Source organism: Rhinopithecus roxellana, chromosome 1, assembly GCF_007565055.1.
Source record: "Rhinopithecus roxellana isolate Shanxi Qingling chromosome 1, ASM756505v1, whole genome shotgun sequence".
Lineage (NCBI taxonomy): Eukaryota > Metazoa > Chordata > Mammalia > Primates > Cercopithecidae > Rhinopithecus > Rhinopithecus roxellana.
The window spans coordinates 192200059-192224681 of record NC_044549.1 but is presented as its reverse complement, the minus strand read 5'-3'; the positions used below and the strand labels follow the sequence as shown (position 1 = coordinate 192224681).

Below are 24623 nucleotides of genomic sequence, written 5' to 3'. Positions count from 1 at the left end.
ACCTCCCAAGTAGTTAGGACTACAGGTACACACCACTATGCCCAGCTTCTAGTAACTTTATTATAAGGGTGATTAAGAAGTAAATTTCCCAAGACTTCATATATTCTACCTTCTTCTTTGACAGTTTGGCTAGGGAAAGACTTCTGTATTAGAAGTTATTTTCCTCTTAATTTTGAAGGCCTTGCTCATTGTCTTCTAATTTCTTTCTAGCCCTCCTATTAGTCAAACAATATACCTCCTAGTCTGATTCTCTAATTTTCAAACTTTTTATTATTCTTATCCATTTTTGCTTTTTTGTTCCACTTTCTGTGAGATTTCCAAAACTTTATTTACAAGTCCTCCTATTCCATTTTTTCTTTGAAGGTACTTTTTATGGCCTTCTGTTCTTGTTCTATATGTGGAACCTCTTCTTACCTCTTAACTCTCTAAAAATATAGGTACCTTTTGTTTGTTTGTTTGTTTGTTTGTTTGTTTGTTTGGAGATGGAGTCTTGCTCTGTCATCCAGGCTGGAGCTCAGTGGCGTGATATCTCCGCTCACTGCAAGCTCTGCCTCCCGGGTTCGCGCCATTCTCCCGCCTCAGCCTCCTGAGTAGCTGGGACTACAGGGGCCTGCCACTCTGCCTGGCTAATTTTTTGTATTTTTAGTAGAGACAGGGTTTTACCATGTTAGCCAGGATGGTCTCGATCTCCTGACCTTGTGATCCGCCAGCCTAGGCCTCCCAAAGTGCTGGGATTTCAGGCGTGAGCCACTGTGCCTGGCCAATACAGTTTTATTTCTCTAACTTTTCTTCTGCCCTCTGTATTGTCTCTTTTTCTTTTCTTTCTTCTTCTTTTTTTTTTTTTTTTTCAGTTGTTTGGTTGCTTTGGTTTCTGGTGTCAGAAGCATCCTTCAAATTCCTGTTGCTCCCTGGCTGGCTGCTCATGTTAAAAGTGTAGCATCTTCATGGGCTCTAAACCTGACTATCTTCTGGAAACTTAATGAGGGACAGAAGTGAATAGGGAGGGGAGTTGTTTGCCTTTCAGTATGTAAACTTTTCTTTATGTGCATTTTTCAGTATGCAACTCTTTCCCTCTTCTTCAACTCTTAAGAAAATGAGCATCTAATCCATTGCTGGAGCAGAAGCAGTTTCTCACTGAATGGATGCTTTAAGGAAGCATCTAGAAAGCCCAACTGGTTCTTGTAAAAACTTTCAAACAGTTCTTTCAGCCCTACTTATCACCCTCCCCCAAACCTTGCTTTCAGAGATACTTAGCATCTCTACATTCCAAGCAGTTCTGGGACTCTGCGGTACAGCTTGGCTTGCTTCTGGGTATTCCCTGCTTCAGCCAGTTTTCAGCTTTCTTAGGTCTGCTCTGTCAGTTACCTCTCATCAGTCTGCCCTCCAGTCTCTAAAAACTGGGAGTTTTTAGACGAGCCTCCAGTTTCCTGCAGGGTAGGGAGGCCCTGGCAGACATAGAACAGGAGAATCCTTGCTCTTCACCCGCTACTGCCCTCTGCCTAACCCCAGAACAGCAGAAGCTGCTGGCTGTCCCAGCCACACACATCCCTCCCCACTCCATCTATTTGTGTGGCCCTTCCTTTTTCCTCAGTCTGTGTCTTGTTTCCTTGCCTTACCTTCTTCCCCCTCATCACCTTGGTGATATTCTTTGCATGTTTTTTCTTGGAGCAATCACAGAAGCTCATCCCTCCCTCCTGGAAGCAGAAGGAACCCCCTGAGTACTCTCCATGGCACAGTTGATGCTCCTTTTCTACCCTCCTTCCCAGGTATGTCTTCACCGTCATTTACACCTTTGAAGCCTTGATAAAGATACTGGCAAGAGGATTTTGTCTAAATGAGTTCACGTACCTGAGAGATCCTTGGAACTGGTTGGATTTTAGCGTCATTACCCTGGCGTGAGTAATTCTCTGTGCAGATCTGCATGCGTGAGAGAAGAGGGAACAAAGTGGTGGGTAGGAGACAGGGCTAACATGCAGGTCCCACTTGGACAGTGTGTGGATACTCACCCATGAACGTTTGCTCCAAGAACCACTGCAGGAATATACCAGGAGAACTGAAAGAATTCACAGATCCTTTTAAATAAGTGGCACACTGCTGCAAATTCTACAAGACAGGTGAAAAACTGTGAGCTCCCAAAGTGTGAGGGGGGGAAACCTGCCTCCAAACACACATCCCGACTGGGGAATCTGAAAATCCAGATGACAGGAGAAGAATTTACCCTTATCTGGAACGTAAATAAATTTAGGGAGCCCACAAAATATAAAAGTAGAAGCAGCAGAGGAAAGTGCCTTGTAGGCACTCCCAGTCTCCAGCTTGAGGCCAGGGAATCCATCCCTGACTATATCTCACAGGGGCCCTTGGGGAAGGCAGCCAGTGGAATCAGGGAGGGGGTCACAGGGTGAAAGAAACTTCAACTAAAATTAGCAATAATTTCAACTGGTCACAAATTTTCTTGAGCAGAATCCAGCGGACAAATGGGAACTGCAAGCAGACGGGGAGGGATGAGGTACAAAAGTCATGCTTTCTTTCTCAGTGGGGAAGCTCACAGCCTGGGGCAAGGTCTGAGTGGGGCACCGCAGGAGCAAGACCAGCCTCACCAACTACATGACCGCTAGGCGAGGCCTCTCGCTACCAGCTATCCCCCACTTCCCTGGAGAACTCTGTGGCACAGCAGAGGCAGCCAAAATTCCCTCTGGAGCACAACCCCATTGGCCTGAGAACCAACTCCTTTACCCCACAGTGGCCACAGCAACCCCCACCCAAGAAGAGTCTGAGTCCAGACTCGCCTACCCCTGCCCCCACCTGATGGTATTTTCCTACCTGCCTTGGTAGCAGAACACAAAACACAGAAACTCTTGGAAGCTTTATGGTCCTGCTCATCACCTGAGAAACTAAAACATTTACCCTGGCCAACTTAGGGTGAGCTCAGATCCGCCTTCTACTAATGCGCTAGTGCTCTATTGAAAGCATCACCTACCGACTGGAGGCCAACCGACTCAGGCCATTAAAGCAACTCATGACAGAATAACTTTGATCCCAGGAGGAAGAAAACAATAGCCAATTGCGCTGCCTGCAATATCCTGGCTAACCAGACGTCCTGAGTCTGTCCATGTGACATCTTCACAGCTAACATAGCTAGCATTCAAGAAAGCCAGCACACTAAACCCATCTACAACCAAGGACTCTCACAGACTCTACTTCATTCATCTGCCACCTTCACCAGAACAGATGCTGATATCCATGACTGGGAGACTTCAAGATCAATCACATCACAGGACTCTTTGCAGACATTTCCCAGCACCACCCCAGAGCCTCGCAGCCCCGCTGTGTGGCTAGGCCCAGAAGAGCAATAACGATCACTGCAGTCCAGCTCTCAGGAAGCCCCATCCCCAGGGGAATGGGGAGAGCACCACATCAAGAGATCACCCATGAAACAAAAGAATCTGAACACCATGTTGCCCTTCAGTTCCAGATCTTTTCACTGAAATAGTCTACTCAAATGAGAAGGAACCAGAAAAGCAATTCTGGTAATATGACAAAAGAGAGTTTAATAACACCCCTCAAAAGATCAAACTAGCTCCCCAACAATGGATCCAAACCAATAAGAAATATCTGAATTGCCAGATAAAGAATTCAGGGCTGGGCACAGTGGCTCACGCCTGTAATCCCAGCACTTTGGGAGGCCGAGGTGGGCAGATCACCTGAGGTCAGGAGTTTGAGACCAGCCTGGAGCCAACATGGAAAAACTCAGTCTCTACTAAAAAATACAAAATTAGCTGGGTGTGGTGGTGCATGCCTGTAATCCCAGCTACTCAGGAGACTGAGGCAGGAGAATCACTTGAACCTGGGAGGCAGAGGTTGTCGTGAGCCGAGATTGTGTCATTGTACTCCAGCCTGGGCAACAAGAGCGAAACTCCATCTTCGTCTCAAAAAAAAAAAAAAAAAAGAATATTAAGTGATTCAAGGAGATACCAGATAAAAATAAAAACTAACTTAAAGAAATTTTTAAAACAACAGGATATGGATGGAAAATCCTCTAGATAAATAGATATGAAGAATAAATAATCACAATTTCTGGAAATGGAAGACACAGTTAGAGAAATATAAAATGCAGTGGAAAGTTTCAACAATAGACTAGAACAAGTAGAAGAAAGAACTTCAGAGCTCAAAGACAAAGCTTTTAAATTGACCCAAACTGAGACACACAAAAAAAAGAAATAAAAAAAAGTGACAAAGCAGCCAAGAAATTTGGGATTATGTGAAACAACCAAACCTAACAATAATGGGTGTTTCCAAGGAAGAAGGAAATCTAAAAGTTTGGAAAACTTATTTGAGGGACTAATTGAGGAAAACTTCTTTGGCCTTGTTAGAAATATAGACATCCAAATACAAGAAACTGAAAGAATACCTCAGAAATGCATCTCAAAAAAGATCATCACCTAGGCAAATAAACATCAGGTTATCTAAAGTCAAGACAAAAAATCTTAAGAGCTGTGACACAAAAGCCTCAGATAACCTATAAAGGAAAACCAATTAGATTATCAGCAGATTTCTCAACAGAAACCTTGAAAGCCAGAAGAGATTAGGGTCCCATTTTTAGCCTCCTGAAATAAAATAAGTGCCAGCCAAGAATATTGTATCCAGTTAAACTAAGCTTCATAAGTGAAGAAAAGATAAAGTTTTTTTTTTTTCAGACAAACGAATGGTGAGGGAATTTGCCACTACCAAGCCAGCACTACAAGAAATGCTAAAAGGAATTCTAAATCTTGAAATAAAAACTTAAAATACACCAAAATAGAACCTCCTTAAAGCATAAATATCACAGGACCTATAAAACAATAACACAATAAAAAAATAAATTAAGCCAACAACTAGCATAATGAATAGAACAGTACCTCACATCTCAATATTAACGTTGAATGTAAATGCCCTAAATGATCCACTTAAAAGACACAGAAGGGCAGAAAGGATGAAAATCCACTAACCAAATATCTGCTGTCTTCAAGAGACTCACCTAACACATAAGAAGCCACATAAACTTAAGGTAAAGAGAGGGGGAAAGATATTCCATGCATTTAAAAAGACAAATAGGGACATTATATAATGATAAAATAATTAGTCCAATGGAAAAAGATCATAATTCTAAATACATATGCACCTAACATTGAGCTCCCAAATTTATAAAACAATTACTATTAGACCTAAGAAATGAGATAGATAGCAATACAATAATAGTGGCGGATCAATACTCCACTGACAGCACTAGACAGGTCATCAAGACAGAAAGTCAACAAAGAAACAATGAACTTAAACTATAACCTAGAACAAATGGACTTAACAGATATTTGCAGAGCATTCTACCCCCCAACTGCAGAATATACTTTCTATTCATCAGCACATGGAATATTCTCTAAGGTAGACCACATGACAGATAGCAAAACAAATTTCAATAAATTTAAGAAAGTAGAAATTATGTCAAGTATCCTCTCAGAGCACAGTCAAATAAACCTGGGAGTTAACTCCGAAAGAACCCACAAAACTATACAAATACATGAAAACTAAACAATCTGCTCTTGAAAGCTCTTTGGGTCAACAATGAAATCAAGATGGAAGTTTGAAAATTTTTTGAACTGAATGACAGCAATCACACAACTTATCAAAACCTCTGGGATACAGCAAAAGCAGTGCTAAGAGGAAAGCTCATAGCATTCAATACCTACATCAAAAAGTATGAAAGAGGACAAATTGATAATCTAAGATCACACCTCAAGGAATTAGAGAAACAAGAACAAAACAGACCCAAACCCAGCAGAAGAAAAGGAATAACAAAGATCAGGGCAGGACTAAATGAAATTCAAACAAAAAATAATAATTATACAAAATATAAGTGAAACAAAAAGCCGGTTCTTTAAAAAGATACACAAAATTGATTGACCATTAACAAGATTAACCAAGAAAGGAAGAGAGAAGATCCAAATAAGCTCAATTAGAAATGAAATGGGAGACATTACAACTGATACCACAGAAATACAAAAAAAAAAAAAAAAAAAAAAAAAAAAAAATTCAAGGCTACTATGAACACCTTTATTTGCACAAACTAGAAAATCTAGAGGAGATGGATAAATTCCTGGAAATATACAACCCTCTTAGATTAAATCGGAAAGTGATAGAAACGCTAAACAGACCAATAACAAGTAGCAAGATTGAAACAGTAATTCAAAACTTGCCAAGAAAAAAAAGTCCAGGAGCAGACGGGATTCACAGCTGAATCCTATCAGACATTCAAAGAAAAATTGGTACCAATTTTATTGAAACTATTCCAAAAGATACAGAAAGAGGGAATCCTCCTAAATCACTCTATGAAGCCAGTATCACCCTGATAACAAAACCAAAAAAGGATATTTACAAAAGAACTACAGACAGTATCCCTGATGAACAAAGATGCAGAAATCCTCAACAAAATGCTAGCTAATTGAATCCAACACATATCGAAAAGACAATACACCATGATCAAGGGGATTTCATACCAGGGAGGTAGGGATGATTTAACCTACACAAGTCAATAAATGCTGTACGTCACATAAACCGAATTAAAACAAAAAATTACATGATCTTCTCAATAGATGCAGGAAAAGCATTTGACAAAATCCAGCATCCCATTATGATTAAAACCCTCAACAAAATTGGCATAGAAGGGACATACTTCAAGGTAATAAAAGCTACCTGTGACAAACCCACAGCCGACATTATACCAAACAGGGAAAAGTTGAAAGCATTCCCCCTGAGAATGAGAACAAGACAAGGATGCCCACTTTCACCATTTCTATCCCCCATAGTACTGGAAGTCCTAGCCAGAGCAATCAGACAAGAGAAATAAATAAAGGGAATCCAAATCAGTAAAGGGGAAGTCAAACTGTTGCTGTTCAACAATGATAGGATTGTATGCCTAGGAAACCCTAAAGACTCATCCAAAAAGCTCCTCGATCTAATAAATGAATTCAGTAAAGTTTTGGGATACAAAAACAATGTATACAAATCAGTAGCACTACTGTACACCACCAGCAACCAAGCTGAGAAACAAATCAAGAACTCAATCCCTTTTACAACAGCTGCAAAAAAAAAAAAAAAAAAAAAAAAAAAAAAAAAAAAAAAAAAAAAAAAAATTCTTAGGACTATACCTAACCAAAAAGGTGAAAGCTTTCTACAAGGAAAACTACAAAACACTGCTGAAATAAATCATAGATGACACAAACAAATGGAAACACATTCCATGCTCACAGATGTATAAAATCAATATTGTGAAAATGACCATACTGCCAAAAGCAATCTACAGATTCAATGCAATTCCCATTGAAGTACCATCATCATTCTTCACAGAAACAGAAATAACAACCCTAAAATTCATATGGAACCAAAAAAGAATCCACATAGCCAAAGCAAGACTAAGCAAGAAGAACAAAATCTGGAGGTATCACATTAGCTGATTTCAAACTATACTACAAGGCTATAGCTACCAAAACAGCATGATACTGGTATAAAAATAGGCACATAGACCCATGGAATAGAATAGAGAACTCAGAAATAAAGCCAAATACTTACAGCCAACTGATCTTTGAAAAAGCAAACAAAAACATAAAGTGGGGAAAGGACACCTTATTCAACAAATGGTGCTGGGATAATTAGCAAGGCACATGTAGAAGAAAGAGACTGAATCTTCATCTCTCACTTCATACAAAAATCAATTCAAGATGGATAAAAGACTTAAATCTAAGACCTGAAATTATAAAATTTCTAGAAGATAACATTGGAAAAACTCTTCTAGACATTGGCTTAGGCAAACAGTTCATGACCAAGGTCCCAAAGCAAATCCAACAAAAACAAAAATAAATAGATGGGATCTAATTAAACTAAAAAGCTGTTGCACAGCAAGAGAAATAACCATCCAAGTAAACAGACAACCCGTAAGATGGGAGAAAATCTTTGCAATCTATGTATCCAACAAAAAATGATTATCCAGAATCTACAAGAAACACAAATAAATCAGCAAGAAAAAAAATCCCATCCAAAAGTAGGCAAAGGACAAGAATACACAATTCTCAAAAGAAGATATACAAATGGCCAACAAACAGGAAAAAAATGCTCAGCATCATTAATTATCAGGGAAATGCAAATTAAAACCACCATGAGACAACCTTACTCCTGCAAGAATGGCCATAATCAAAAAATGATAGATGTTGGCATGAATATAATGAAAAGGGAACACTTTTACACTGCTGGTGGGAATGTATACTAGTACAACCACTAAGGAAAACATTATGGAGATTCCTTAAAGAACTAAAAGTAGAACTACCATTTGATCCAGCAATCCCACTACTGGGTATCTACCCAGAGGAAAATAAGCCATTATATGAAAACATATGTATGTTTATAGCAGCACAGTTTGCAATTGCAAAAATATGGAACCAGCCTAAATGCCCATCAACCAACAAGTGGATAAAGAAAATGTGGTGTATACACACCATGGAATACTACTCAGTGGTAAAAAGGAATGAAAGAATGGCATTGGCAGCAAGCTGGATGGAGTTGGAGACCATTATTCTAAGTGAAGTAACTCAGGAATGGAAAGCCAAACATCGTATGTTCTTACTTACAAGAAGGAGCTAAGCTATGAGGATGCAAAGGCATAACAATGACATAATGGACTTTGGGAACTTATGGGGAAGGGTGAGAGGAAGGTAAGGGATAAGAGACTACACACTGGGTACAGCATACACTGTTTGGGTGATGGGTGCACCAAAATCTCAGAAATCAGCATTAAAGAATTTTCTGTGCAACCAAACACCACCTGTTCCCCCAAAACTGTTGAAATACAGATAAAGAACGTATTCATGTAACCAAACACCACCTGTTCCCTCAAAATCATTGAAATAAAATAAAATAAAAAGCTTTGCATGTGTGTCCATGTGGGGCTTATGGGTGTATCCAGGCTCACACTTTGAAGATGGTTCTTCATCTCAGTTCAGCTTCCTCATTTGGAATTGTATGGCCTGGGGTTTTCTTGCCACGGAGTACTGCTTTGGGCATTGTTTTCCAATATTAGTCCCGTGCCCATGAAGAGATGTCAAAGACCTCAAATCTGAGATGATAGTTAGCCTGTCACAGTGGATCAGACAAGGCTCAGCCTTGTACTCTCCTGACATGGAGGTCTCCTCCTGAGAAATCAGTGTCTGAGGAGACTGGTTAGTCAAACCCCCGTGTTTGAAGATCCATCCACATGCAGTGTTGCCTAGATCACAATGCATCTTCTCAAAGGGTCCACTCTGAAAAATGTTACACTAATGAAATCAGTGTCAGTGTCAGTCTATAGATGGCAGTGTCACTAGATTCTAAGTGTCCGTTCTGCATGCTCTCTAGGCTAATGATACCCCAAGTTGTCCTTATTTATGCTGCATGCATCCCCAGGACCCTTGCTTGCAGAGATGCTGACTAACTTCTGGTCCTACAGATATATTGGCACAGCAATAGATCTCCGTGGGATCTCAGGCCTGCGGACATTCAGAGTTCTTAGAGCATTAAAAACAGTTTCTGTGATCCCAGGTGAGCTGCTTGAACCAGCACATTTATTCACAGAGCATATGTTAGTTTTCACAGCCTAACCTCCCTTCTTTAATTTTCACAAGAGCCCTGTAAGGTTCCAGGGCAAGGACTGTTGTCCCTATTTACAAGACAAAGGAACTGAGGCCTGGAATATAGGAAACATGAACCCAAGGCCTCATCACTAGTAAGAGACAGTGTGACCTGGAGAGCCTATTGTCCCAACTCCTAGGCCAGTGCTCTTCCCACATACCACATGGCCTCATAATCAATACATAACAGGAGGGACATGTCTTCACTTTCTCTTCTGGTTGTGGGATTCAGGCAAGACCCCCCCAGTTGAATTTTTATTTATACCTTAAACTAAATGATTAAACTTGGAAATGGCGAGGAAGGGAGAAAGCAGTCCCAGTATCTTCACTATTTCCGGAGGTCTAAAATCCTGTCTTTAGACACCCAGAGGAAAAAAGAATTAGGCAATTCTTGATTACTGAGAATTCAGAAACAAAAGTAGTCCATCAAAGCTCATTGTATGGGACCTCTAAGATCTCCACTGTCACCAGTAGCCCAGCGACTACTCTTCATCCCCCATGAGGTTGATGGTGAGGATGGGGAGGCCAGAGACAAGGCAAACTTTCTGAAATGGGACTCAGCACTTCTCCTTTGTGGCCTGATGGGTTCTCTCCTCTCACCCCGAGCATTCGTTCTCTCATCTGTAAACAGAAACACCCATTCTAGAGTGGAAGTCTTTTCTACCATTTCTTGTCTGGCTCTGCAGGGAAAGATTGGAAACTCTCTGCCAACTTCCACTGGACATACTTCTTCATGAAGACAGCCCTGGTCCTGCCCCTTCATATCTCTCACTTACTCTCAACTGGGAAGACCCTGAGTCTTCTTTGCAAGACCTGGTCTGTCCATACTGCCTCTTCTGCCTCATCTCTCACCTCTCTGCACCTCTCACCGTGCTCTGGAATCCACCTATGGTTCCGCAAATACTCCACACCGTTGCTCACCTCCTAGCCTTCAACTGTGCTGCCCCTTCTTCTGGGATATCCTTCCTCCTCTCTTTACTCAACTCACACTCATTCCTCATGGCTCTGCCAAGGTTTTACCTCCTCCCTGGTTTTTTCCACCTTTCTCACACTCCACCCACCCCATTCCTACCTGTGGAACTTCAGTTAAGGGCTGCTCCCCTGTGTGCCCATCTGCTCAGTAATGCTATGGACTTTCCCCTCAATTTTCAGATAACAGCACTCAACATGCTGCTGCCTTAGCCATCACTCAGCTCCCAGCCCAGGGACTGACACATGTAGTGCTCAGTGGATTATTTGGTGACCAAAATGACTAACCAAAAATAAATCCTAAATTGCTTCCCTGGTTAGAGTTCTTTCTGCTACCTGTGAAGCTGCTCTTCCAAAGAAGTTGATTTTACTTACCAGAGCAACAAATCATCCCTCCTTAAACAAGCAGGTGTATCCTTCTTTGCTGCCAGCTGTGCTTGGCACAAGTTCTATTTATGCCCCAGTGACTGTCTCAGTGTTTCTTACAGTCTCTCTCTATTGCAAAACTCACCTCTCTGTTTCTCTGTGCCTCTGTCTTTTTCTTTCTCTTGGTCTATTTTTGTTTCACTCTATCTTTCTTGCATGTCTCTCTCTCTCTCTCTCTCTCCCACACACACACACACACAAACACACACACACACAGAGTGAGGTTCATGTGTCCCGAGTTTCAAGCTGCCTCCCAGAACTGAGAGATGCATGCAGAAAGACAGATGGCAAATCACTGGGGTGAAGTTAGTAGCTTCATGCCTAGCACAGTGCCTGAAAAAGTAGGTACTCAGCATAAATTATTTAAATTGAGTTGCTAGTGTCAGGAATTTTATTAGCTTCAAGATGATAAAAAATTTATTGCCTGGGTCTCAGTTGCATCGTCTTTATAATGAGAATAGCCCCTGCCTAACTGCCTGCCTCTCAGGTAAATGTAAGCTTCGGATGGGAAAGGTCTTGGAACTGCCCTGGAGTGTGTATATACTTCACTCCTGTATGTAGAGATGAGGGAGGATGGTTAAGATGAAGATGTGTGCTCTGTGTGTGCTCCCTCATCCACTGTCATCTTCCCACAGGCCTGAAGGTCATTGTGGGGGCCCTGATTAACTCAGTGAAGAAACTGGCTGATGTGACCATCCTCACCATCTTCTGCCTAAGTGTTTTTGCCTTGGTGGGGCTGCAACTCTTCAAGGGCAACCTCAAGAATAAATGTGTCAAGAATGATATGGCTGTCAATGGGACAACCAACTACTCATCTCACAGAAAACGTGAGTGGAGTTTCTTCCATAGGGATCAAGGTCTGGTTGGAACCTTGGTACCATATAGGTACAGGGGATATGGAACCCCTGTGTGTGTGTGTATAGACGTATATTTTGATTTCCCTTTCCCGCCAAAATGCTTCTCTTGAGTTGTGTTTTACTTTTGGGTATTCTATTTCCTGTTGCTCAGCATCCCTCTTGCAAGGAAATGAACCATAAATCTACAGACAAGTCATTCTACCTCTGCTGGGGGAGACAGAGAGCCGAAGTCACTGCTCAGCTCTTCTCTTTTCAGACGTGACTTTTCACCTTCTATGTGGCCCAGTATGCCCACTGAGTACCTGTAGCCAAAGGAGCTTACTTTGGAAGACTTGGGAGTGTTGCATTCACCACACAAGGCTTGGGTTGGAGGGTTCAGAACCATCTGTGAGGCTTTCTTTTCTTCCTTTCTTCAGCAGATATCTACATAAACAAGCGAGGCACTTCTGATCCCTTACTGTGTGGCAATGGATCTGACTCAGGGTGAGTTCCCAACTTATGACAAAGCAACAATTCCCAACAATTCTTTCTCTTTCTCCATCTTGTCCTTGGCATATTATGGGCACAGATGGGGTTGCAGGTCCTGGGAAAGAAGTATAAATAAATAAATCATGCTCTTTGCCAACCCAGAGCTCATGGGGAGGGAATTATGAGTTAGTTTTTGCTGTGTAACAAATGACCTCAAAATTTTGTGAGTTAAAACAACAATTTATTTAATTTTTGATTCTGTGCATCAGCATTTTGAACTGGGATCAGATGGGCATTGGCTGACATTGACTAGGCTCATTCACGCATATGCAGACAGCAGATTAACTTGGAGATGGCTGGTCTAGGATGTCCTATCTCTGCTCATGTGTCCTCTCACCTCCAAGCAGGTTAGCCTGGGTCTGTTCTCATCGCAAGGTTCCCAGAGAAACAGTGGAAGTTTGCAAAGCTTCTTCAGGCCTAGGCTTAGAACCAACACAATGTACCTTTTGTACATTCTATTGACCAAAGCAAGTCCCAGTACAGTCCAGATCCAAGAAGTAGAGAAATAGACTTCATCACTCAATGGAAGGAGCTGAAAAGTCACATTGGAAAGGATGTGGGTACACAGGGAGAAGAATTATAGCCATTTTAATAATCTACCCCAGGAAGGAACCAATACTTATTTGTGTCAAATTCTCTACACTTAATCATCACAGCTAACTCCATTCTATAGCCACATTACCCTCACAAATAGAGGAATAAACACATGTATCAGACTTTGCAATTTCAAATTCTTACAGAGGCCAGATTCATAATAACAGATGAGTGGAGTGGGCCAGGAGGAAACCTAGGAGCTGAGAGTTCATGCCTCCTCTAAAGGGGACAGCCCCACTGCTCGGTCCAGCTTTTGGTTGCCATGTGGAAATATGGGTTCACTGTTTCCAGCTCTTCCAACTTTTAAAATAGAAATAGGAAATTTAGATTTTAATATAAAATGTCCCAACTATAAACATTGGCTACCTATTCCAAAAAATGTCTACCTATTGTTGGGCCAAACAAAATATTTCTGCCGGCCAAATCCAACCTATAAGCTGCTAGTTTGCAGTTTCTCATGCATAGACATAAAGATGCTACTCTGTGGCGAACAAGTTCTTTACTAGAGGCTTCACGGGCCGGGGAAACACAGTGAGATGGCGGTGTGAGGCAACAGAGAAAGTCAGGAAGGTTTCTTGGAGGTGGTATTTGAGGTGAGCTTTCAAGGGCAAGTAGGATGTCTCCAGACTGGGTGAATATAAGACAGTGTGAGTGAAGGCCATTCCAGGTCGCAGAACAGAATGTGAGACAAAGCTAAGGGATGAGGACCCCTCAGCTCTGCTGCTTTGGCCACGGGAGGAAAGCATGAGCAGAAAGAGTTTAGGCAAAAGATCAAAAAGGCCATCTCACCCACCCCCATGGCTGAGAGCTTGGAAGAGCAGAGCTCACAACGCCTCCACTGCCTGAGAGGCTGACGGCTCCATATTGCCCAGGTGGACCTGTATGGAGCCTGCATGAGGCTCCACCTTCATCAGCTCACTAGGAAAACAATCTCAGTTAGAGCTGAGGACTGGAAACAAGCAGGAGCATTTGGTCAACATCAGGTTCCTTGGACTCTTCTTTCACAAATGCACTTGGCATTTGGTTCTTTGGCTCATGGGACGGTTGTTCTGACATCAATTTTCATTTGCCTTTGACTGAAATGTAAACTACGAGCCCCTCAGCATCCTTCTTCTGTCTAGATAATGCCATTTCTCAAGGCAATGGCTCCAGAGCAGCTCAAGTCCTTTTTGTGGTAAAGTTGTGGAGTCCATCTACACATCTCCACAGCTCAGCTCCCCGAGAGGCCAGGCCCTCTACAGAGCAAGTCGCAGCCAGGCAGTTGGGGAGTGGACCAGGCTGGGATGGCAGAGAGAGGCCAGCTCAGGATAATGGACAGAGTGAGCCCTGGAGGGTCATGCCATGAAAGCTAAACCTGGGTCCTCTGTGGGGCTGCAGAGAAGCCAGAGCCCTGAGGAAAGGCCCACATTGACCAATGGCACTGTGGGAGGAAGGTCAGGGTTCTCAAGGCAGAAAATGAATACCAGAAAATAGCTGATAATTTTCAGTGTTCTTCCACATATATTATATATTATTCCAGTTTATCTTTTCAGCAGCTTCCAAGGTTAAAAACAATAGGAATTTTCCTTCGCAGTTTATTTACAATATTTACCATGCAGAAGTGCAAGATACTGTGCAGTGATCTCATTTAATCCTAAGAGCAGTGAACTGTTGATATGTAGTGACTACAGTGGGTTTCTACAGAAGACATAGAAATAAGGCTGCCCTCAGAGTTAATTAAGAAACCTACAGGTAATGGGTTGCCTAGCCCCTTGGGAGAGCAAACCAAGAGCCTGCCTTTAAATGTGGGTCTACAAAGCCAGGGAACTTGCAATCTTCAGTCGAAGTGGAGATAGAATTGGAACTGATTAGAATTAAGTTGTCAGAGCTCTAATCCATGGTATGCGTTGTTCACATGGATGTCTGGGATAAGGAGAGCCCCAGAGGTTGGAGTTCATGGAGAAATCCTGGGAGTAAAAGAATTCCATGTATTCACAAGGAATGCAGGTAAATAAAAAAGGAAAACAAAGAAAAAAATTTAAAAAAACATAATTCTGAACTTCAAACGAAGCATTCCTGTTTCATTGATCAGTCAATCTCCACTAGGATAGATGAGAGCCCTTTATGCTCCCTGAGCTGACAGATGCTTCTTGACATCAACTCATCCTACTATTATGAGAGAGAGGAAGGAGTTCAGCACTCCCACCCCAATACTCACCAGGCAGTCATTTTCAATTTGCCCTTCCTTCATAGGCCATCTTCAGGAGGAGACTAGGCTGACTCAAGTATTGGGCTACTTGACAGTTATATTTCTCCTTTTAATAAATATATTGACACCTGCATAGTTTTAGGGAACTGATTTCTTTCTGACCCCCAGCTTCCTTATCTGTAAAGAAAGAACATTGAGTGATTAAATTACAGTGTTTGTAAAGCACTTAAGGGGAGAGAGAGGAACACAGAAAGTGCTCAGTAAGTGGAAAGTGTTATTTCCACTGTTATATATAATTAATCAGTGAACTTGGCTAATATGAGACCTCCCTTGATAGACAACTCTGCAGGTGATGCCAACAGGCTCAGGTTTTAAGTCTGCATTATTGCTACTGACTCTCCTTTCGCTGGTGTGAACTGGCAAAGAGCTCATGGTATCATGTCTGGGCAGTCGGCTGCCTTCCCCAGACCACTCCCCTGTGCATGAAATTCTGACGTGAAAGTATTAGCATCTCTATTTTATGGATAACAGAAACCAAGACCTAAACAGACCAAGTGTCCAAGATCATCCTGCTAATAAGATGAAGACTAGGTCTTGAACTCTGATCTCTGACATAAAACTCTGTGGTTGTCTCACAGCACTGGGCTGCCTTATGTGCAATAAGCACAAGGGGATGACCTTCTTTGTTCTTGCTGCAGCCACTGTCCTGATGGTTATATCTGCCTTAAAACTTCTGACAACCCGGATTTTAACTACACCAGCTTTGATTCCTTTGCTTGGGCTTTCCTCTCACTGTTCCGCCTCATGACACAGGATTCCTGGGAACGCCTCTACCAGCAGGTACTGAGCTGCATTCTCCCACACAGACTTGGTTGGAGGCTGGTGGGTCACCTGCATGGCTGTGCTTTTCCTGGAGGAGCCTGACTTAAATTCAGGGATCCATGTGCTATGGGTACAGGTTTATCTTCTTTCCCTTGAATCTGCAGACCCTGAGGGCTTCTGGGAAAATCTATATGATCTTTTTTGTGCTTGTAATCTTCCTGGGATCTTTCTACCTGGTCAACTTGATCTTGGCTGTAGTCACCATGGCATATGAGGAGCAGAACCAGGCAACCATTGATGAAATTGAAGCAAAGGAGAAGTTGTTCCAGGAGGCCCTCGAAAAGCTCCGGAAGGAGCAGGAGGTTTGTAAGGAGTGGAAGCTTTGTGAAGAAAGTTGCAGACTTCCATTCTTGGATAGAGTTCTGGACTAGCCACTTTAATTAGGGCTGCCATTTAGGGAGCTATAGGAGGAATCATCTTGCCTCAGGGACCATATTAGCTCAGGTTTTCTCAAAGAACCTAAGTGAGGATTCTTGTGCAAGTGACTTATTGAGGGAGTGCTCTCAGGAGAAAGTGAGTTAAAGAAAACAGAATGGGGCAAAGGGTGGAACTAAACAAGGAGTGTTCTCAGCTAGAGACCAGCTTCAGCTTGATCCCATGGAGAACTCTGGGGCATGACCTGTACCACAGTTAGCCCTACCTTGAGGCAAGGGGGCCACCTGTTTGTACCCTCCCCATACCTATCCTAGAAGCAGGCAGCCAAAAGAGGTTTTTTGTTTGTTTGTTTGTTTTTTGCAGAATGCTGCAAGTATGAGTCATTAACTGCTGCCACTCAAGCAGCTCAGGATAGGTGTGCTGATCTGGTGAAAGGGATCTGGGTGGGGCACCAACAGAGTGCCCCATGAATGAGTGGGGGGGTGACCCAGAGGTGTCTGTTCATGCCATGGCCTAATCCCACCACCATCCAGGTCCTAACCCTTGAGCTTCTCTGTTTCAGATATCTCACCCACCTGGCACCCCATGTCTGAGGGACACATTTATTCTAAGTCCAAGCAAATACTATTGGCTACACCTGTTGTTCTCTCTTCACAGGTGCTGGCAGCGCTGGGGATTGACACAACCTCTCTCCACTCCCACAACGGATCACCTTTAACCTCCAAAAATGCCAGTGAGAGAAGTCACAGAATAAAGTCAAGAGTGTCAGAGGGCTCCACAGAAGACAACAAATCACCCCGTTCTGATCCTTACAACCAGCGTAGGATGGTAAGAGGCTCAGGTTTGTGCTCTAAAGATTACCCACCATTGCAGCTGCCGTGGACAGTGGGTTGGAGTGGGAAGAGGTGTGTGGCAGAGAAAGAGCTGGAGGCATAGAGCTTAGAAGGATCCAGACACCCCTCCAAAATGCTGTCTTAAACTAGGAAAGTGTAATTATAGATGGGGAAAAGGGGTGAATTATAAGGACACTTTGGGGGAGGGGGATCCACAAGATTGGGATTGTGGACTGTGGAAAAAGGAAAGGGGAGTCCAATTTGACTCCCAGGTTTCAGGATCGGGCAATGAAATGGATGGTAATTCCAAGATGAGGACACTGGAAGAAGAACCCAGGTTTGTAGGAAAGGTGGGAAGCCCATATTGAACATGCCGATCTTAAGGTGTCTGTGAACATCAAAGGACAGCTTCCTTCTGACGCTCTGTTCTGCAGTTCTACAGCCCAAGGTTCCCTGTCTGTGGTGCTAAGATCCTTCACACACCTTTTTTTTTTCTTTTTTTTTTTTCTGATGTGTCGCGGTGGTTTTTATTTTTTACTTAGTTTATTTAAAATTGACACATCAGAATTTTACATAATTGTTGGGTATAATTTCTGACCTCCTTCCTAAGGCCCTGCAATTCAAGCTGTCACCTGTTTTTAGCAGAAAAGTTCCCAGCACCCATCTCTGTGACACAATCCAGCCTGGGAATGGCTTCAGCACCTCACCTCAGACCCTGTAGCAATTCTGTTCCCCCCATAATAACTTTCTGCCTCCCACTCTAAAATTTGCACTGCAACTTTCCTCAACACGCTTCCTCCCACCACCTTCCTGCCCCTTGAAAGTCCTTTTACCCCAAATATGCCCTTTCTGTAGGTCTGACACATAATATCGGCTGTGTGGGAGGGTGGCTCCACACTAACAGTGTGGAAAAGGGGATCAACATGGCTATTTTTATGTTTTATGCCTCTCACTTCCCTCTCAATCTCTTTTCCTGTGCTAAGCCAAAGGATGTTTTACTTTTTTGCAATACCATCTCTCCAACCCTCAGATTTATGTGTGCATATACAGACACACTCGCCTGCACACCAACCTCATGACACACCCACACTTCAGGATCTATCTGCATCTGTGCCCTCCTCTTTCTTGCTTTGCCTCTTTTGAGAAGCACCTGGCATACATGGGGCACAGTTCAGACAATCACAGAACAGGATGAATCACAGCTTCCATGGAAATGTCAATGACACTGAATTGGGCTTTAATTACCCCCATTCTGTCAGCCCCACGCAGATTAGCACTTGGATGTCCAATAATTGGTATGTGTGCTTGTCTCTCCAGTGATGCTTATTTTCAAAGGGAAAAAAAGAAGAGCTGCAACTTGTTCATTCAACAGTACTAGGTGCTTGGTATAAAGAGATGACTAGAACATGTTCTTCTCCCCAAGGATTTCCATTTGGGTGGAGGAGGCAGATATAAACACAACTATGTGTTAAATAGTATATTAGAGACACATACGTGGTGTTTTGACAATCGAGGAAGAAACTTCCACTCTCATGGGGCTGGATAGGTATCAGAAAAGGCCTCCTGGAGGAGGGGATAATTGGGGTCAACAACAAATAGCATGTAGGGATTCTTCCAGTGATTGAAGACTTGAGAGAATTTGGGGAGGAGTATTTTCCTGGCAGAAAGAACAACATGTATGTGCAAAGATGGGGAGGCACCGTTTGAGTACTGCTTTAATGCTAACTGATTGATTGGAGCCCATCCAGGAAAACATCTTCTCCCTCTTTTCCCAGGTACATTCATCTGGTAAATAGACCTAATGCAGTTTTTATATAAAGCCATTTTATAACCCACAGAAATGAAATAGAGGAATATATAGGAGAGACCCAGGAGGGTTTTTGTGGAAAATCACAGACCAGTTGGTTTCCTCAGAGGATGCCTTTTAAAGCAATTCTAATGTTTTTACTCAGAAGACATTGCCCACCATTTGTCAAAAAGCTTAATTCTAAAATAACTCGTGGCCAAGGAGACACTGCTGTCAAATATGCAACCAAAATTTTCTTTTTAGTTTCTTCATTGGTTTGCTTGGTGCTCAAGTGCAAATAATGGAGTATTCCTTTCTTTAATATGGATTTGTCGATTTTTCTCATTTGCTTCAAAAATGGGAAGGATTTTTGCATTTTATGAGTTCTATAGTCCTTGGGCATGTATTACAGGCAGAGAGTACTCTACTTTTTATAATACTGGGCTTTTAGTAATGGTTGCTAAACAGGATCGGGCTTCAAATGATCAAGAGAGGAAACTGGTTCTGTGAGATAAGGGGATTATTAAGGAGAACCCCAGTTGGCAAGATTCTCCACTTCAGTAGTTTGGTAAATAAAAGGAATTAAGGAAGGTGAGTGGAATAAGTCAGTATGATCAGAGTTCGGTATGAAGTCAATGTTTAGATTTTGGACATACTATAGACCACCTAAGGACAGAAATGATGGTTTGCTATGATCAAGTTTCACTATGGTCATGGGAACTACCTAACCCAGCACACTAATTCTCTGAGGGCTCTGGGCTTGTGAATTAGCTCTTTTCTCTGGCAACTCTAAGCCACACAGTTCCCTCAATAGAAGATTTTGATGGGAAATGTTTATTGATTTGGAGGAATGACATTATTCTTCCAGGAAATTAGGCTGCAACCCTTCCTTCAATCTCTCCATTGTTGACTGTTCAAGCCTCGAGGGATCCTAGAAGCTCATTACACTGTACAGTTCTTGTCTCCTCCTGTGCAACACAAACTCTCACACTCATACAGACAGGATCTAATGAATTGCGCAACCTAATTTTCAGACAATGAAGTGCACTCGTTCATTCAACAACCGCTCACCAAGTATGTTCCAGTACTGGTATATGTAGTAGCCTCCTTAGGTCACAACTTTGCATGTGGAAAAGGGAACTTAAGACAGCTTTGTCTAGCCCGGTGGCCAAAGGTTGGCAAACAGTTGACCTATCCAGATGACAAGGTTTCCTCTGAAATATTCCTGGCCATGATAACCTATTTGCTGAGCATCGGCACCCTGTGATCTCTTCTCTCTCCTGGTCTTTCCCCAAGTCTGTCTAGAATCTCCTTTTTTCCTTTTCCCTCATCATGCATACCTAGAATACCCCTTAGATTTGTGCCTTTACTTAGCTACTGAAAGGTCATAAAAATAGGGGCGGGGAAATGGGAGTAGGTAGAGGGAAGTGTTGGGCTCTAGATTTTCCAGAAGACCAGTTTCCAGCCTTCTTGCTCCTTTGGGGCAATGCCCAGTCTTTTCTAGGCCTTGCCTCTGGAAAACGCCGGGCTAGCCATGGCAGCGTGTTCCATTTCCGGTCCCCCGGCCGAGATATTTCACTCCCTGAGGTAGTCACAGATGATGGAGTCTTTCCTGGAGACCACGAAAGCCATCGGGGCTCCCTGCTGCTGGGTGGGAGTGCTGGCCAGCAAGGCCCCCTCCCTAGAAGTCCTCTTCCTCAACCCAGCAACCCTGACTCCAGGCATGGAGAAGATGAACACCCACTGCCACCCACTAGTGAGCTTGCTCCTGGAGCTGTTGAAGTCTCGGTGAGTTTGTGAATGCTTCAGACTCCCCCAGGCTGTCTTCCAGCTAGAAACCTTGAGCCATAGAAGCCTGAGTGTCACCAATGGAAGGCATCTTTAGCCATCATCCTGTCCAATGCCTCCCCATTCTACTCCTTTTTTACAGACATAGAAGATGAGACCCAGAGAGAGAGAGATTGAGTTGGCCTGAGGTCAAACAGGTTTCCTGGTTTATTCTGCAGTACAGTGATGCAAATTATATTCCATTTGACCCCATATTTCTTATCAGTGTTTCTCTCTCCCCACTCAACATCACTGCCTCAGTGATAGGCCTGCTTTCTTCCTGGACAGGTATGAGAAAAACTGAAGGACCCTTCTCTTCCTGCTTATGGCTCTATGCAAACTCCTCTAGGCTGGGCAAATGGAACCCGGATAAATTCTGGGAGTTTCTTAGGACAGATCTGAATAGAAGCACAGTATTCCTTGCTTTACTCACCGAAGAAATAATTTGCCAAAATGAACAAATTAGGCAACAGTGACTAACTGGCCAGCACTCTTTAATAGAATAATAGCAGAGTGTAATGGCAAGTCAGGGATTCCTCGTTGGATTGGGAGCTGTGAGTTAATTTGAGCTCTCCCCTCCAGTTTCAGTAATGATGTTTCTAGTGTTTTTCATTTGCCCTCTCTGGCTAGCCAGGGATACAGAGCAATTTGCAGACAGAATTGTAAAGAGACCAGTATATGGTTCCACTGATACAGGTAAGTCTTACAGAGTTGCCTTAGCTCGGTCTCTAATTCGATGCCACATGATTCAGGGTCTCAGCAAGAAACAGATGGACCACTCCAATGGGCTAATAGAGTTTAGTAAGGTATTTACAGAGGTGTGGGCTGGGCTTAGGGAATGAATAAGGGATGGTGAGGCACCTAGAAACTAGTAACAGGGGGAAGTTGTTACATGCCTAGGCTGAAGGGATGAAGGAAAGGACCAGAATTAGACTAAAGCAGCAGCTGCCCTCATGTGTCAGAGAGGCTGTGTGGCAGAACTTGTGATCTTAGTAGAGGATCACAGCTCTGCTACTCATTCATAGCACAGAAGAGAAGCAGCCAGGGGAAAATACCTGACTTATCTCTCCTTCTATCCTTGAATGTCTCGCCTATGCCTCCCATTAACCAAACCTGGCCAGAACCAAGGGCAAGGGTAATGCATTTTGTACAGGTCTCCCTCCACAGGCACAGAGAGAGCAGAGAAGGTATAGAGTAGGTCTCCAAGGCAAATGGAATCACCAAAACAGAGCCTTAAAGTCAAAGGTAGCCTGCAGGGCTCGCTGGAAGTGCATTTGCACTCTAGAAAATGCCTCATTGGGCCGAGCGCGGTGGCTCACGCCTGTAATCCCAGCACTTTGGGAGGCTGAGACGGGCGGATCACAAGGTCAGGAGATCGAGACCACGGTGAAACCCCATCTCTACTAAAAATACAAAAAAATTAGCCGGGCACGGTAGTGGGCGCCTGTAGTCCCAGCTACTCGGGAGGCTGAGGCAGGAGAATGGCGTGAACCCGGGAGGCGGAGCTTGCAGTGAGCCGAGATCCCGCCACTGCACTCCAACCTGGGCAACAGAGCGAGACTCCGTCTCAAAAAAAAAAAAAAAAGAAAAAAAGAAAATGCCTCATTGAAGGCATTTATGCTTCTCTTGTGATGGGCCCTCACCCTCTTCTCTCTGTTTCTGAGATTATCGTGTATTTAGATATTCTGACCTTGATTCAGTCTAGTTAAATTACCAGGCTAGTGAAAGATTGACTCTTTAGGCCCTTCTGTTTAGTATGGGCCTGTATTTTAGTCCCAACTGTGCCAGTTACCACCTGAGTCACCTTTAGCAAGTCCTTTAAATTATCTAAACCTCCTTGTCTCCTCTTGTAAAAAGGTTTCTAAATACCTGGAGGGTTAAATGAAATAATAAAGTGCCAACATTTTTATATATGTCTGACAGATAACAATAAATAGTGACTACTAGTATCATTTGCTTAGTCCTCATGGTTGGAAACTTGATAAACTTTCTTTATGTTTATTAACTGTTTATACTTACAGTATTCAGCAATAACATGCTGAACAGATTTGTAGCTTAGGAGCAATAGGCCACACTATTTAGCTTAGATGTATAGAAGGCTATAGCATTTGTTTGTGTAAATACAATGTAGGATGTTCACAGAATGATGAAATCACCTAATGATGTATTTGTTGGAACATGTCTCTATCATTATGTGACATATGACTATATATGAGACTGGCCAATAGGAGGCTGAATGATCCAACTTTGCCATGAAGATGTCAGGTTAAGGGAGTGTCCTGACTCTGTTTGTGTCTCAGCAGGCATTCGATGCAGAACAAAAGAAGACTTTCTTGTCAGCAGAATACTTAGACGAACCTTTCCGAGCCCAAAGGGCAATGAGTGTTGTCAGTATCATAACCTCCGTCCTTGAGGGTAAGTGCTGCTCATTGCATTGTTTGTCCACTGTGCCATGATGAATTCCCATATCAGCAGCAGAAGCAATGTCTCTAACTCGTGTCAAAGCATCGTCTCTGCGTACTGGAATTCTTAATACTCCTCCTTTTTATGTCTTAGGCCCCATCATCTTTTATCAATGTGATTTTTTTATATGCATAATTTTTCAAAAACAAATAATTTGATGAATAAAATATCCCAGCTCATCTCTTGTTCAAATTAGTATCTGCTTTGCATGCATCACAAAACTAGATTTTTAAAAGTGATCTGGCAGGCATCAGAGAATTTCAGCACACCCTCTCAGGTGTGCAAGAAATTTAACCATCTTTAATTTTCCAACATGGCAAAATTATCCTTTTCATGGTTTCAAAATTATATCTTTCATGGTTGTAACTTACACAGTTGTAACTTAATTTCTTGTTCAAGCCCCCATTATGCTGAATATTGGAAGACAATTTAAGTCCACTAATCAGTCAATTTAACTAAGTCCTTGTTAATTCAGAATTCTACCAATCAAGTGGGAATCCACTCAGTCTCCTCAGCCATGTGTCTAGGTTTCAAGCCAAGGGCTAGTAGAGGAAGAGAGTGGCAATAGTCATGGCCACCTATCCACACATGGTGATTGCATCCCCCTAACCCTGAGCAGGAGGTCTGTTCTATTCCAGCCTTTTTTTTGCCTCATGGTATGGAGAATGCAACCTTAGTCATTTCCAGTTATCTTACTCCCCTAGACAAATTAAACTGACCTGGGCTGGAGGATTTGTAAGAGCTTGAGTGCCAGCGTGCTCCTGAGAAGGAGTCCTGTGTGTTTTCCTCCCAGCCCTAGGCTGAATCCTAATTTGAGGGGAAGAAGTGGTGAGCAACCAAAACGGAAAAAACGTTTGAGGGATTTCAAAACAGAGCCAATGTGTGCCTTACTTTCTACGTGAAGCCAAAGGTAGCAAGCCTTAGAGAGAGATTCACATGCACGGAAATTGTAGAGTAGAACTGACCAGTAATGTACCAGATATGCAGAGATGTATCTGTTTTGCTCACAGCTGGATCTCCATTACCTAGAAGAGCAGTGCATGCACAAAGGTGATATCTGGGTGGTGATGCTAATTTATAGTGATGTAAACTGATAAAAAGGAAGAAAATAAAGAATAGTCAGATATCTTGGGGTAGGATAGACTTCCACTCAAGGAAGATACTGTGAGAGTGGAGTAAGAAAGGCAAGAGAAACAATAATGTTTTCAA

General features: G+C 42.8%; 1 protein-coding gene across 3 annotated transcripts in view; it reads left to right on the top strand.

Moving 5' to 3' along the window:
• The window catches only part of SCN10A (sodium voltage-gated channel alpha subunit 10), a 98441-nt gene that overhangs the window by 22330 nt on the left and 51488 nt on the right, over positions 1 to 24623 (top strand). For 2 of the 3 annotated variants that reach the window (XM_010371498.1, XM_010371497.1), the window contains exons 4-12: positions 1767 to 1895; positions 9506 to 9597; positions 11717 to 11908; positions 12355 to 12421; positions 15947 to 16088; positions 16235 to 16432; positions 17163 to 17333; positions 20619 to 20912; positions 23255 to 23366. In XM_010371498.1, coding sequence (XP_010369800.1) covers positions 1767 to 1895; positions 9506 to 9597; positions 11717 to 11908; positions 12355 to 12421; positions 15947 to 16088; positions 16235 to 16432; positions 17163 to 17333; positions 20619 to 20912; positions 23255 to 23366 — 1397 coding nt within the window. The remainder of the gene's footprint in view (positions 1 to 1766; positions 1896 to 9505; positions 9598 to 11716; positions 11909 to 12354; positions 12422 to 15946; positions 16089 to 16234; positions 16433 to 17162; positions 17334 to 20618; positions 20913 to 23254; positions 23367 to 24623) is intronic. The other variant, XM_010371499.1, reaches the window with a different exon arrangement.